The sequence below is a fragment of the Cajanus cajan genome, chromosome 2, assembly GCF_000230855.2.
Source record: "Cajanus cajan strain Asha chromosome 2, NIPB_CcT2T_4, whole genome shotgun sequence".
In the NCBI taxonomy this organism is placed as follows: domain Eukaryota; kingdom Viridiplantae; phylum Streptophyta; class Magnoliopsida; order Fabales; family Fabaceae; genus Cajanus; species Cajanus cajan.
In genome coordinates this window covers 72696870-72713423 of record NC_138518.1, presented here as the reverse complement: position 1 = coordinate 72713423, position 16554 = coordinate 72696870, and the positions used below count along the sequence as shown (strand labels likewise).

Here is a 16554-nt window from a genome sequence, read left to right as displayed (position 1 = left end):
TTTATTTCTATTTCCCTTTTCCAATTCCTATTATTAGTATTACCCTACTTGGCTTGGGTTGGGTTCGACTCTGTAGCTCTCTGTAGGCTGCACCTTATATTTTACAAGATCTGCAAATCTTATTTATATTCCATCATAACTTGACTTAGTATTCATCAAAAAAAAAAAAAAACTTGACTTAGTAAGTAATAACTCACATTTACATTTTAGATCATCATCTTCCCAATCTGATTTTTTTTTATCAAGAGGGGTGCTGCTAAGTAACAACAAACACTTTATTAAAATTTATTAAAAATTATATAAATGAGTGGACTTAGTTCATAATTTTAATTTTTATTTGTGTTAAAATAATATTTAACCAATAATAAATATGTTATGCCAATTACTTGATTATCAACTTTGAAATACTGTATGATATTCATAAATCATAAATTAAAGTGTGAAACTATTTATAAAAATTGTTCATATAAAAAAAAAATTAATCATTAATGTAGACACCATAATTCATTTGGATTACCTCCATTAAGGACTAAAGGTTACTAAGATGAGAAGAGTAGCCTTTGAGGACTCGATAAAGTACTAAAATGAATCAAGACAACACTAAGAGACTAGAAGACTCAAAACACTAATTTGGAGTGCGGAATGGTTGTTCCCAACCTTGGAACGGTCATTCCCCTTTTCGAAAGAAAAAAAAGAGCTTCACGTTGGACAACATTTTTGTTCTAAATGTATTTCTCCCCTACAAACTTAATTTCAGTGATCCGACTGTTAAAGTTAAATACCAATGTATTAAAAAGATGTCTTATAAAATTCAGCATGATCCAACAATTAACAAATTCTCTAGAAGCCCCTACAACAGTTAAAAAAAAAGGAGTCTTATATCGAACAACATTTTTTTTTACAGTATCTCTCACTACAAAACTAATTTCAACAATCCGACCGTTAAAATTAAAGATCAACATATTGAGAAGATACTGTCAAGAAACCAACACGATCCAACAATTAACAAATTTTCTAGAGGTCTCGCATAGCACCTTAAGAAATATTTTTTTTTGTAGATTTAGTCCCACTTTTAAGAAAACCAAAAGATTAAATCCCACATCGAACAATTATTTTATGATTTTACCTCCGAGATGACTATATAAGGAACCTCTCAGCCAAGGGAATAGACACGGCTCAAGCTGCATAGCTTCCTCCCTTTCTATGTAAATTTCTGAGTGAGAGTGAGGCTTTTATAGAATGAAAGGTTGTCAAACGTGTCCACGTACACATTTGAAAAGATTTGGGGATTCTGAATTTCTTCTCTTTTATTTATTATTTTATTCATTCTTTTATTTATTATATCTTATTATTTTATTTATTATTTTGTTTACTATTTTATTTATAATTTTATTTATAATTTTATTTAGTATTTTTCTTATAAATAAATAAATAATCATGTACATAATATATAATATAGATTATCGTTTTCATAATAAAATGGATAAATATTTAATTATATTTATTATTATACCCTTATGCCAATATATATATATATATATTATCTATTAATAATATAAATTATATTAATTTGTGAAAAAAAAAATAGGTGTAGTATTATTTATTGTAATTACTATTTAAGTAGTGTTTTTAAATTAAAATTTAATTTTATGACATTATAAATAAAAATTAGATATTTTAACTGTTTTTATTTATATAAAGCATGAGAAGAGGGAGTACAAGTCAAGACCAAATTCTTTAAAAGAAATATAGAATGAGCAATCATATTTTCATATTTTGTGGTTTTGCAAAATTGAAGCTCTAAACGAATAAACAATCATATTTTCATATTTTGTGGTTAAAAGTAATAGGAAAATGACCAATTTATTGGCATGTTTTTATTCTTGTACTTGTATCTCTTCTAAAACATAAAGAGACATGCCTAATTAAATGAAAAGAGTGATCGAAAAGAAAAATTAAATTAAATTAAAAGTGAGTATCAATTTTTATTTTACAATATTAGAACCTAGAATTTGTTGAATATTACTTTGATTCTATTACTATGTCATTGGTGCTATTACTAGAATGAACCCGGTGATTCTAAAAAAAATGAATATCATATTCATCACATAAATGAATAATAAAATTAAAATATGTATATTATATATAGGAGAAAATGATTATTCATTAAAATATGAATACCTAACTAATGGGATTTAGTGGAATTGATTGAGTAAAACGTAAGACTTATTGTAAATCTCTTGTTATTAAATTTGATTTTGATAGATAAAAATAAATATAAACACACTTAGATAGAAATCAGTTAATTAAGAAAATAGGAATTGAAGTTTGTAATATAATCAATAAACAAAGATTAATTTTCCAATACATAATTTTCGTAAACTTTATTAAGGTTTAATATGATTGATACGGTAATTGAATTCTTTAAATATATTATTAGGGATTCGATTTTTCAACTGTATATGGATAATACTTTGTTGGAAAAAATTTATTGGTAATCTTGATCCTTAAAATAAATTTATCTCTCAATATCAATTGAGATATTCTTATTTCACATTAAAAAAAAAAAAGTACACAGTGTATGTATAGTAAAAATGGTGAGAGAAAAATGGATAAAAAAAAGGATTGTTGAATTATCCAAAAATAAGAAATGAGGAAAATAAAAAACACGAGCCTCACACTTTTTATGTATTCATAAAATTTAATAATATCGACAAAATTCACTAAAATAATATTCATTTATTATTGTTGACAACCAATTGTTAACATGTACATTGAATAATGAAAAAAAAAAACACGAAAAGGTAAATCATGTGTTTAAAACTTAGAAAACATTAAAAAAAATTGAAAACAAATTTAAGATCATCCAATGTAAAAATAGAGGATAAATAAAGAGATAATACACAACACATTATTTTTGTTGCTTTATCACTTTAAATTATATCCAATTTTTGCAACGGGGAAGATTTTTACCACTCACAATATAAGGATTTTTACCACTCACAATATAAGGACATCACAACATAATATTTTTACCACTCACAAGTCACAATATAAGGACATCACAACATAATTTAGTTTCACTAGAAAAACTAAATTACAAAAATGTTTGAGAGATCATCTTATAAAATAACTTTTTGATAAGGTCGGGTTTTCTCTTGTGATTTAATCTAATTTCATTAGTTTTCTCCATGACAAAATTCTCTATATACAGGCTTTGGAAACAATATGTTTTAAATCATGGCACATTTTTGGGCAATCATGTAGGAGTAGACAAACTTTGTCTTATAATGTTGTTGAGAGAAATAAATAAATAAATAAATAACCATTACATGCACAACCATCACAAGGAGTAACTTTTGTCACCTTAAAAAAAAAAACATTTTTCACAATTGGTTAAATAGTCAGAAACTTTTTTTTGGCTTCCATTCCATATTGATTAACAAAGAATATTCAAATTTAAAAAGACAAACTATAGAGCAAACGATTTTTCAGAAAAAAACTAATGTTCACTATAGCACAATATTAAAAAGAAATGAGGAATATCATGTGCCATTCATTATTTTAAACTAATATTATAATGTACGTTTTGTTTTTGATATGGATGAAGCAGATTAGTTTAGAAGCAGGACATTTAGTTAATTAAAGTTTTAAGTCAAAATAAATATTGAACTGTCTTTGTAAAAATGTATTTATTAGATACTTTATATTTTTTATGAATAAGATAAGACTTATATTATATTTTTTTATGAATAATATAAGACTTATATTATATTTTTATTACAAAACATCATTATTATATTTTCTTTTTCAATAAATGGTCAATTATAGCTTAAAACTTTAACGTTGTTTATTGTCATCAAATTCATAAGGAATGAGTTTTATTAAGGCACTGGTTCCAGCATAATAAATTCTACTTTCATTCTGTTTTTCACTTAACTTCGTCCAATTTATTCCTCTTTTTTTTTTCTATTTATTTTCACTTGTTTTTTCTTATTTCTTAATATTCTAGATTTTTTTGGTAGGGGCACTCAACCCTAACTATTTTTTTTTTCTCTTACAACCCTAACTAATCTAACAAGTCTAAAGTTTCCACTATTTAAATTTAAAATTTTATTTTAAACAAGTCTAAAGTTTATTTTCCCAGTTTAAATTTAAAATTTTATTTGTGGATTTCTAAAATGGATTTTAATTTGATTTAGTGTCATGTTTTTCTTTAAAAATATAATTATTTTAATAATATTTTTTATTTAATAAATACTATTTTATATAACATAATATTATATTTATAATGATATTATTTATTTTAAATTATATCTTAAAATATACTTTAATTGAATTAATGGTTGCAATAAATATTCTTGAGTCATTTAGGGCTTATCTCTTTTGAAAATTCTGAAGACACTGCAGGTTGGTTGTATCCTTCTAACCAATATTTTTTCTACACTATGTTTGGTAAAGTGAAAGATTGATGGAGGAGGAGAAAAAAAAAATGAGAGTGAAGAAAAGCTTATTGTTATTTTATAGGTTTATGATAAAGTGGAAGTTGTCTGGAAGTGAGTAGAAGTGCGCGAAAGATCCTTATGTGCTGTCTTAACTTTTTTATTTGTTTATTAATATTGGTGCTGTGTCCATGTAATTATTTTAAAAAAACTAATATTTGTTAAACCAATCAATTTTAAATTAAATTTTTAAATCTTAAAGTTTCAAATTTGTTAAAATAGTTCAAAAATTATACATAGGAAAACAAGAAACTTCTTTTTTTATATAGGTTTAGATTATTATTATTGTTGTATGATAAAAGATTAACTTTTATACTATTTTTCTTTTATTTTCTTTCAATCAAATAACTTTTCTTATTTTATTTTGATATTTTTTTCCTTTTTTATTTCACTTGTTTTCTCTTCTCTTTCTTCTTTTATTTTCTCTTTATCAAACACATCCTTAACATCTAAAATCAATATTACTTCATTTGCTTAAATGATTGAGTTCATCACTACTTAGATCACTTATCATTTATTATTTTAATATTTAACTAGCCATAATATGAATATTAGTATACTAGTGTTTTTAGCAGTGTAATTCTTTTTTAGTATTATGATATTCGTGAAAATATCTATCAGATTTATTAAAAATTAGTTTCCCTCAAAATTTTAACTGTATTAAAGTTATCTCATAAGATAGTTTTTTTTTTATCAAATTTTAAAATTTTAAAATTCAGAGATTTGAGAATCAATCACAACACCAATTAAATTAATATTATTGTTTTAATATGTACATTGCACAAACTAAATGTTATTATGTAAAGAAAATAAATTATGTATAAATAAATATAATATTTTAAAAAATAAATCATATTAATCTAAAATTTATATAATAATTATTTTTAAATATATAAATTATATTTATATGTTGAAGAAAATTATACTATAGTACAAATTATCTTAATTATTGATATTTTGTTTTTAATTTATTATATTTAATTTAAAAATATATGATAAATACAAATTGTAGTAGGAAAAAAAATCATATAAATCCTTTCAACGAAGATAAGTGTCTTAAAAAATTATCATACAAGTCTCTAAAAATGTTATTGTATAATATAACTATCTATACTTAATATACAAGGGGACAAATTATAGTAAAAAAAAATTAACCATATTTTATTTAACATATTTCAAATTTTAGTAAAATTACATTGATTTTGTCAATAACTATTTTTTTAAAATAAATTTGATTAACTACTTTTAATGGGATCTTTTCAATTATATTTTTTCACAAAATATTCAAATAAAAACTTTTTTAATAATACCAAATCGAGTGTTATCCAAAACAAACTACTTAATAAATGTTTAATAAAAAAACACATATTATTATTATTATTGTACAAAAAGATTACTAATTCAATAAATTAAATAATGATGAAGGATTAGAATAGAATGCACATATTTTTAGATTTGAATTTCATTGTTGTAACGACCTACCTAATCGTCTCACAACAAAACATCACACAGAAAAGAATATGCATATAAATAGTAATTATATATACATAAGTCTAGCCTGAGACTCAATAATAAGTCAGTATACAATACTACAAAAATAGCTACACCAAGTAGCCCATAAACAACAAAAATCAGCTCCTGCTACCAATTTTAGCCTTGCTACTACACTCCAGCCTATCCATATTCTACTCTCATACACAGAATGATCATTGTAGTCCAACCCACATAGAAACAGACAAGGGTAAACTAGTAAAAAGAATCAACATATAATTAAATTATAAACAACTTTCAACTTAATAACACATCATTAGTCTCAACAGATTTAACATACAACACAGGACAACATACAGTTACATCACAGCTACACAACACACTGCACACATACAGCTCATGTGAATCAGCAAATTAGCAACACAATAGCTTATGCGTCGTCACGCATTTCAACTCAGAGATCTCCTACAACATGAGTGAGCAGTTTAAGTGGCTAGGTCCTACCGAACCGACAACAAAAAACCTTTTTGGATTTGTTAGGTAAACAATAATTTGGATATCAATCCACAACTTCACGATTTCTCAGACTTTGTCACTTAAACAAATAAGTATAGTACTATGTCAGGATATAACAGCTGAGTTTTAGGTCTACCACGACATTAGCTAGCTTAACTAAACCACCTATGGAATTAGCCTACCGATTATCCTCCAAATACCACAACCTTCCGATACTTAGTTAGGAACTAAGTTCTCGACTTCGTACTTTACTCGATTGGCCGCTTGTAATCGGTATAGCTCGACTTGACCCCTATACCGTGGTCGCTTTGTACACGTGTGCCTCGACCTTACCCACACACGGGACCAACTAAGTACTAGAGGAGAATAACACAATGACCACTCCAAGTGCAACTTCCCAATGAGGGTTTTTAACAAATTGGGCTCTAAGAGCACCACAGCTTCCTCAATCCACACAATGGGATGAGCAACTTCAAAAAACATCTCCTATAGTCTTAGTGATCAACAACTCATCGTTACAGCTTAAACAACATACAGCACAGCTTAGCTTAACAGCATTAACAGCTTAAACAACATACAACACAGCTCAGCTTAACAGCATCATCAACTAAACCAACATACAACACAGCTCAGCTTAACAGCATTAACAGCTTAAACAACATACAACACAGCTCAACTTAACAACATTAACAGCTTAAAGAACATACAACACAACTCAGCTTAACAGCATTAACAGCTTAAACTACATACAACACAGCTCAACTTAACAACATTAACAGCTTAAACAACATACAACACATCTCAGGTTAACAGCATTAACAACTTAAACAACATACAGCACAGCTCAGCTTAACAGCATTAACAACTTAAACAACATACAACACAACTCAGCTTAACAGCATTAACAACTTAAACAACATACAGCACAACTCAGCTTTACAACATTAACAGCTTAAACAACATACAACACAACTCAGCTTAACAACATTAACAACTTAAACAACATATAGCACAGCTTAGCTGAACAGCATTAACAGCTTAAATAACATACAACACAGCTCAGCTTAACAGCATTAACAGCTTAAACAATATAGTATATCAACACAACAACTCATCAACATTATATTTTACAACATATAAATAATCCACACATAAATATAACAACTTTAGCAACATACCATGTATTCAACACATTTTCTATTTGACACTACTCATTTAGTTTACAACACTATACTCAACATGCATCTCTTCATTTCACTTTCTACTCATCATACATCTCAATGTAATTATACAACTCCATATGAGTTCCTAAGCTCACATACAACCAAACAACATACAATCTAGTTTCCCTTACCTGAAGATTGGCTCAGAATAGCCAAGAACTGAGAAGAAGTGGAATGTCCTATCTGAAGCTCAACCCAGGACTTCAATCCACCCAAAGCAAGCTTCTTAGTCCAGAGCTTCTTTCTAAAAACCTTTCCGTCTCCTCAATTGCACAACCTCTATTTATAAAAGTCTGAAGTGGCCAGAACGGCCCGTTTCAAATCCGGAACGGCCCGTTCTGGGTTCCTTCATCACGTGTAAAATTCACATGCAGAACGGTCTGTTTTGAAACCAGAACGGCCCGTTCTGGCATGTCTAGAACGACCCGTTCTAAATCTGGAACATCCCATTCTGGAGTTGAATTTAACTCACAATGATCATTTTGGAACAGCCCGTTCTAGTCCAAGATTCATAGGCCTATTTAGTAGTTTGGAACGTCCCGTTCCAGTTTGGGAACGGTCCGTTTTGGGTTACTAAATCACCATTGTTTTAGTAGTTTGAAACTGCCTGTTCCAATTTGAGAATGTCCCGTTCCAGTCTACTAATTATGTTACAATTGTTATTTTAATTTTGATGAAAAAAAAAATAATAATAATAATATTTGTTTATTAAATAGACAATGGAAATGTGAAGAGAAAAGTAAATTAGTAAATACTATTGGTTATAACGTGAAAAAAATAATAAGTTAAAAGCAATATTAATTTCAATTACTAAAAACCCAATCTCGCTATATATATATATATATATATATATATATTATCTTTTTAATGATATAGATTAAATAAATTACTAGTTAATATTATTGACATTTGGTAATGTTTGAACAACAACACGAAGATTTTTCATATTTCAACTCTAATATATTAAATATAAATTTATATTTTGTGTGAGAGTATTTTTGATATATATATTTTTAATTTTTTGAGTAGTGTTTTTTCAATGGAATTTTTTTTAATTTTTAAAATTTTTAAACTAATATAATTTTTATTTACTATAATTATTTATAAATTAAATTTTAATATTTTAATAATAAATCATCAATAAATAATTTATATATTTGAATATAATATTTATTTTATATTTAAAAGTACTAATTTATATATATTAAATATAATTTATATATTTAAATATAATATTTATTGTATATATAATTTATTATAATTTTTAGTCATATATATTACCCATGATTTATTAATAATTTAAACTTCTAAGTTCCAAGTCTGAATAAGTGAATTTGATTATAAAATAATTTGATTATTCCTAAAAGCCCCAAAAGTTATATATTTTTCCATAAGTAACCCAAGAAAACCAATTGGACACTCAAATTAGTTTCACGTACGTAAAGATCTGACGCTGATATTCAAAGATTTGTAGTCTGAATTGGAGTGTATGGTGGTTGTGAATCAATCTGCAGAAGTTGATAAACCCCAATTCCCTTTGTCGGCAACTGAATAATTCGATGAGGGTTCTGCGACTTGGTTTGTTTCTTGCTTTGGCATCTGGATTTGCAGCCATTTCCATCTACATCACCGGCCTCTCTGATTCTTTTGTATGTATGTATGTATTTACCTATCTCTCATTCAAATTGCGAAACTTTTAGTTCATCTGCCTTAAATCTAATAATGTAACCCCTTGTAGATCCCAATCATCACCTCACAGATGAAGACACCGAAGCATTGCTTTCTCTTCACAACTCTTTCCAGAAGTGTGTGGTGAGGTTCCCTCTGCTTCTATTATTTTACACTGACTGCCATGTTTAGTTTTCGTGTGTAACACACAAAGTTGTTGCGTTATTTGTGAATGTTTTAAGTTGTGAATTAGGTAGGGATTGTAGACCTGAATCTTAGTTTGGTTCCAATTGATGCCAACAACATAAAGATCTCTGCAAATTGAGGAATAGTTAAATACTAAATACACTGATATTCAGTATTGGACCTTTGGTAGTTGTATGCAAACTCTTCTACTAAATTTCAAAGGACTGTTTTTCAGTGTTGAAAACTATTGTATTTTCTTTGAAACGATTATGATTTATTAATTTTGATTGCCCCTTGAGTGGTATTTATTTTAGAGTAAATTGTAGTTCTTTGGTTTAAATGTGTTTTCTTAGGTTTCAACACTTTATACATCGTTTAGATCTTGTATTCACAATATGGGTTCTTTGGATGATTCAACTGAGTTGCTAATTTTGTGTTTTATGCAGAGTGCAAATGGACTTGGCCTAAAAGCAACTAAGGGCACAGATTATTGCCAAACCACAATAAATTTCCCGAGTGACACCATCCCCAAATGGGTAAGCATTCCTGTTCATTCACTGACCTGACTGTTGTTCATGAAGGAAAAAAAGTATGTTGCATGTATGGTTCTATAAAATATGTTAATTATGATAATTGATCTGGGAAAACGACTTCCTCCTACTTAGAAGTATGGGTAATTAAATACTTAACACATGGTTTAAAAGCAGTTAAACAATTAACCTATATTTTTAACCTGTGGATTTTTCTGTATTAACAGAAAGATCCCAAAACCGGTGAACTTGAAGCTCTGTCTTTTGATTTTAATCTATGCGAAGCTGTGTCAACGTGGGAACAGGTAAGCAATTTGGTTTGTCTTTGTGATTAGTCAGAAATCTATCATTTCTTTCGTGTTATAGACATTCAAATGCTTTTGATTTCCTAATTGATTTATTTCTATAGACACACTGTAAATTACTAAATTCATATATTTTTGGTCTACCGTAAGGCAGTTTAAATACCCTTGCCATCCTCTAGACATTAATGTGAACTTCCTTTAATTTTTTTTTTTTAATTGTAAAAGGAAATTATGATCTATGCTTTACATTTTATTGTTGTGTCTTAAAATGATTTTTCAGGTGCGGAACAGTACCACTATACTTACCAAGGAGTTCATTGATTCTTTACCAAACGGATGGGAGGAATATGCATGGCGTAGGATCAATAAAGGAATACAACTGTAAGTAAATGTGGAACTCAATTTTATTTAACAGTTAAGTAATTGTGCAATAATAGTATCCTATAAGAATGACAGTCAAACTAGCATTTTAATTCATTTATTAGAAAAGAATATTAGTGGTATGCCTTACATAGCTGATTATAAACATCCAGAAAGATTATGCTAATTTCAAAACCTCGAATGGTCTGAAGCTCTTCTTTATCCAAAAATGCAACAGTGATTTCCATATCCAAAAATAAGGCATATGATATGTTACTTGAGTTAGGATACACTGTCAATTTCTCAGTCCTAAGACATTTTAACTGGCTGTCATGAAGCAAACTTCATGCTCTTGTAGAGGAGAAAAAACCCTTTCTTGAGCTGTGTATTTCACTTTACTCTAATTGCTAAATACAACATAAGCTTCTCAATATAAAACATAGATTTCATGTTCCATGTTTAATGTATTTATAAATTATAATTACTTATAATAGTAAATTCTGGGGTTCTTGTTTAGCGTAAAGCCTCATAGAACAGGATCTTTCTGTTTGCAGCAACCACTGTGAGAACAGGACCTTGTGCATGGAGAAACTTTCACTAGTTCTCCCTGAAACACCACCATACTTCCCAAGACAGTTTGGGCGCTGTGCTGTTATTGGTAACTCGGGAGATCTCTTGAAAACAAAATTTGGGAAGGAGATAGATGGTTATGATGTTGTCCTCAGAGAAAATGGTGCCCCAACACAGGTTTGTTGCTCTGCTAGGTGTTTCTGATGTTCTATTTATTTTGTCCTAAAATTAAGACCTCATCCACTTAATATTATTTATGACTGCAGAACTACACTGATTACGTGGGTAGGAAAAGCACATTTCGACTTCTAAATCGAGGATCTGCCAAAGCACTGGATAAAGTTGTAGAGTTAGACGGTATTGCCACTTGTTATCATGAATTCCACCTGCTATAATGCAATTATGAATTACTACAACCTTACTGTAAATGCTGTTTCTGCAGAACAAAGAAAAGAAGTCTTGATAATAAAAACGACAATTCATGACATCATGAACCAAATGATTCGGGTATATTTTCCTTGTCAATAGAAGCCACCTTCTAAAACCCGTACTTTATATTTCTATGCGCCACTTGCAAAACAATTGGATTTTGTCTTCTGCAGGAGGTTCCTATAAAAAATCCTGTGTACCTCATGTTAGGTGCATCCTTTGGCTCAGCAGCAAAAGGAACTGGACTTAAGGCTCTTGAATTTGCTCTCTCTATGTGTGATTCAGTGGATATGTATGGTTTCACAGTAGATCCTGGTTATAAAGAATGGTATTATATTTTCTTTAAGCAATTAGTATCTCTGCTTAGATACTTTTCTTTGGAATATGATTACCTGATCAATAATCCTTATTTCATTTAGGACAAGGTATTTTTCTGAATCCCGTCAAGGCCATACCCCATTGCATGGTAGAGCTTATTACCAGATGATGGAATGCTTGGGGGTAAGTAAACAATAGTTGTGGAGGTCATAGGTTCAAGTCATACTAATAACTCTCCTTTGGAACCAAAAGTAAATAGGTTTTCCTCATTATTGGTTGAGAATTATGTTAATAGTTGAAGTTTCATACTTGGACTGTATAAATAATTAGAATGTATATTCTTTGTTGACTTTGTACTGAATATTACAAGTATATTCATGCTTCTTGTTTTCCAAGTCATTGATTTTGTTTATCTGCTCCCATTGTCAAGCTTATCAAAATTCATTCTCCCATGCGAGCTGATCCAAATCGTGTTGTGAAATGGGTTCCGAGCCCCCATATGATACGAGCTGCTAGAATTGCATCAGAGAAATTACTGAGGTAAATGATTTATTTTTTCAACCCCCTCCCCTCCCCCGTCTTTACTTTTTTTAATCCTGAAACAATATTGCATGCATTTTACCTTTTTGTATAATTAGCATGTGCATTTCACGGTTTAAATGTTTATTATATAACTAAATTTATTATAAATTATATATATATAAATAAATATTATATTTGAATATATAAATTATATTTAAAATTTGTATGAATAAAATTTTTAAAGATATAAATTATATTTTAGGTTTAAGATAAATAATATTTTTGATAACCTTAAGATAAATAATTTATATTGTGACATAAAATTATTTTTAATTATTGATAATTTATATTAAATTATTAAAATTTAATTCATAAATAAAAAAACTGAATTAAATAAGAAGTTATAAAAATTCCTAAAAATGTTTCTGTCGAAGTATAGACCCTAAAAACACTCTTCCATAAGATAGTTGTTCAAGTTTAATATATAGGAGTTGATTATAGTTGGAAGTCTATTAAGACATCTAAAGTTGTGATAAATAAAATATTTAGTAGTTCAATGTTCATAAGCAGAGGGCCAGAGAAGTATAATTGGCCTGTGACCTGTTCTATCGGAAGACTGGAAAATACTGAAAGGTGACCCTTTTGTATAACTTCATTTGACATCAGTCATTCGGCCCTGCTAGTTCTCTATATTCCGAGTGCCCTACTAATTGATTGATTTGGAAACTTGACTAGAATGCTTACCAATTTTTAAACTTCACATACTAATTTTCCAATATATACTGAGTGCCCTATTAATTCGTATTCTATGAACCTTCAAATTATCTGTCCAATTGTAAGAGTCAGAGATATCAAATAATTTACTATTCAATGGCTATATAATATGGATCACCAACACTTGATGCTATCCTGCCATTGTCTTTCTGCACAATGAACATGGCATGTTATAAATCGTTTAATACTAATTGAGCTTAATGTGAGTACAGATGGATTGCATCTGAGACTTTCTCAAATTTATGATTTTTACAGGAGAGTTGGAGCAGGATCTGAAGATCCACTGGCTTCATGTTCCATAATTAAGAAGCAAATAAAAAGAAATCTAAAGGCAGTTTCAAAGCTCAGAAAGGCGGCAATTGATCATTTAAGGTATGTGAAGAGAACAACCATGTATCCTCTAGAGCATAGTCCAGGACATGGGTCTCTGTGCACTGTGCCAATAGATTAAACCGTACTGAGGTTCTTTGAGTTCAGCTTGTGCTGTCGGGAAGCATCCAACCCCCTGATTTGCAAAAGTGCCTGTTTGTTTATTCCAAAATATGTCATTAACTAGACAAAATGGAAATGAAGCTTCTACTCACTGGTGTGGTGGAAAATCAAGGAAATCTATTTAATCTTTCTCATTCTTTTCTTTCTTTTTTTGAGACTTTTAAAGGACTTAGATTTGGTTAGGAAGAGAATTACAGAACAGCTAGGACAATTTTTGAGGCATCTATATTGTTTAGTTGAATTATAACAAATTGAGCTGTAATGAATAACTTTTATTTTTATTTAAACAACCGATTCCATAATCTTTATGAGTTGAAGCTTGACATATTCCTGTATGCCTTACTAAGTGTTTAGAGTATACAAACTCGAGTTCGAACCAATTTGATTTTACAATCTTGATTTCGGTTAGATTTGAGTTTGAAGTAATATGATTTATGTTTGGATACTTTTATCTCAACTGTGATTTTGACAAAATGTTTGGATGATATAAATAAAAATCATTTTTAAATGTATTAACTAAAAATGGTATTGGTTTTATAACAAAATATTAATTAATAGGGTTTTTTTTTTAAACACAAGTGTTTTTTCCTTTCGATACATAAGTAATAAAATGTTGCTTCTGTGATGGAGTTGATCAAGTGAGACTAAATTTTGTCCGGAAGTGTGCCAAACATAATTGCATCACCTGTGAGGTCATTTTTTTTTAAAGCAAATGGGATTTTAGGTGGTTTTAACATGAAATCTAACATGCTCTTAATTCTTTCGAGTATTCTGCACTGCCTACGTCCTTTAGATCCTGTTATAGTTGTTTTGGATTTCTTAAACAGGCGTGATGGTATATGACCTTCCTGTTACTATCGATATGTATGAAAAAATGAAAATTTAACGATCGGCATGCTTCCAATATTGCGTATCTTTTTCTTTGCTCCAATCAATGACAGAGGTGTTAACATCTGTAGACTATCCACAAATAATGTGTATGTTATGTCAAGAAGTTTGGGTGGTAATATGGACAAAATTTAAGAAAAAATATACTTTCTCTGAACTCATATATACTAATTTTACACGGATCAAAAAACTTATTAAGTACATTCAAATTTTACAATTTTACATAAAATATATATTTTATTTTCTAAAATATTTTTAATCATATTCATAATAGATATCCATAATAAATAGTGTTCTCATTTATTATCAGATAAGTATTTTTTAATTAAGAATTAACAATGTTAAATAAAGTTGATGTAATTAAAAATTGTTTATATTTCAGTTTAATTTTTTTTTTGTTTATATATAAATCCAGAGGGAGGAATATTATTCTCAATTTTTGAACATATTTATTAATTAATAATAGAATAAGGGCGAGAACAAAATCCTTCTCTTATCTTCTAAACACTTGGCTAGAGTTCATAATATATATAAAATTAAAACCCGCTCATGTTACAAATTAATATTGATAATGTTAATTTCGGAGTGTGGAGAGTATAATAGGACTCAATTCGTGTTTGGTTTCTCATTAATGCACATACGTAACATTTTTGACGACATTCATTTTGGTGTTTTTCTTTGCTAGTTGATTCAAGTGATTAACTGATTGCATTTTGGGGGGCGATATGGATGAAGAAGGGTTATGGAGTGAAGCTCCTTGACGAACAAATGAGGTTCTTGCTAGGTTGATTGAGCTGCTGAGCTATCTTTTGTGGCATGCATATTTTGGGAGCTTCATTACCTCTTGTCAGATTGTTATTGTGGTACTTATCTAGAAGCAACTCTGAAGCTGAATCAGAGTTTGGTGGAAGGGTGGTTCATCATCCTAGTTAGAGCCATCTTCTCCCTCCCCAACAACAGAAACCCTCCCGGTCCCCACCACATCCCAATCATCACATCAAGAGATGACAGACCAAGAGAGGGTGGTGGAGGAGATTCAACACATGTTGCAGAAACTGGCTTATCTGAAAGGGGTGGTTTTGGAACCCCCACCATGTTGCCGCATGCGGTTTACTGAGGACGTGGTGCCACGGTGAAGTTCATGAAAAATGCACTCAAGGTTCCTATTTCTCCAAGGATCTAGTTATTCCTCTATCTTTAGTAGGCTGGACTTAGAGAATAATTTCATGGTATATAATTGGGATTTATTTGGTCGTTGATGCAAGTATGGCTTATTCAAACTATTCAAGACAATGACACGGTTACCAGTCACGGTGTAAGACTTTCTTCCAAGTTATATGGTTAATGAAAGATTTTTTCTCTTTAATGGGAACCTAGTACATATACGTGCTAAGCTGAATGCTTTGGTTTATTGAGAGAACTTGTAGCTCTGTTCCAAGAAGAGCACTGTATATTGTTATTATAAGATGTTGCTACAGAGTACCGAGTGTTGCCGCCCCCCGTGGGATTTTTTGTGGGTTGATTGATCTCACCAAAACCCTCGTTCTGGATTTTCGCAGTGCTGGCTATTGCAACTATAAAACTTGTACAAAAATTTCAACTAAACATTGCAAAGGCAATTTGTTTCCACTGGGCTATATAGGTAGTAGCTGCAAATGTGTTTCACAAGCTATTTTTGGAACTAATTACTTCCAGGTACGTGTGATTTGATCGAGGATTATTTTCAGGTTTTGAATGAGGATTCCAAATTGTTTAAGTCAATTTTGATTGCTAGTGAACT

General features: G+C 29.4%; 1 protein-coding gene across 1 annotated transcript; it reads left to right on the top strand.

The window, feature by feature from the left end:
* The first annotated feature begins 9132 nt into the window (after positions 1 to 9132).
* LOC109799339 (Glycosyltransferase family 29 (sialyltransferase) family protein) lies at positions 9133 to 14188 on the top strand. Its single transcript, XM_020359868.3, has 12 exons — positions 9133 to 9385; positions 9471 to 9544; positions 10033 to 10122; positions 10344 to 10421; positions 10702 to 10802; positions 11336 to 11528; positions 11618 to 11708; positions 11794 to 11858; positions 11954 to 12108; positions 12200 to 12281; positions 12529 to 12638; positions 13650 to 14188. Exons 1-12 carry the CDS (start codon positions 9292 to 9294, stop codon positions 13843 to 13845), a joined length of 1329 nt encoding a protein of 442 aa, XP_020215457.1. The 5' UTR covers positions 9133 to 9291; the 3' UTR covers positions 13846 to 14188.
* Positions 14189 to 16554: the final 2366 nt, after the last annotated feature.

What these genes read in the sequence shown, in the direction of transcription:
- LOC109799339 (XM_020359868.3), top strand. Translation starts at nt 9,292, where the DNA reads ATGAGGGTTCTGCGACTTGGTTTGTTTCTTGCTTTGGCATCTGGATTT. An exon ending in CCTCTCTGATTCTTTTGTAT is followed by an intron (nt 9,386 to 9,470) that starts GTATGTATGTAT and finishes AACCCCTTGTAG; the next exon opens with ATCCCAATCATCACCTCACA. An exon ending in GATCCTGGTTATAAAGAATG is followed by an intron (nt 12,109 to 12,199) that starts GTATTATATTTT and finishes TATTTCATTTAG; the next exon opens with GACAAGGTATTTTTCTGAAT.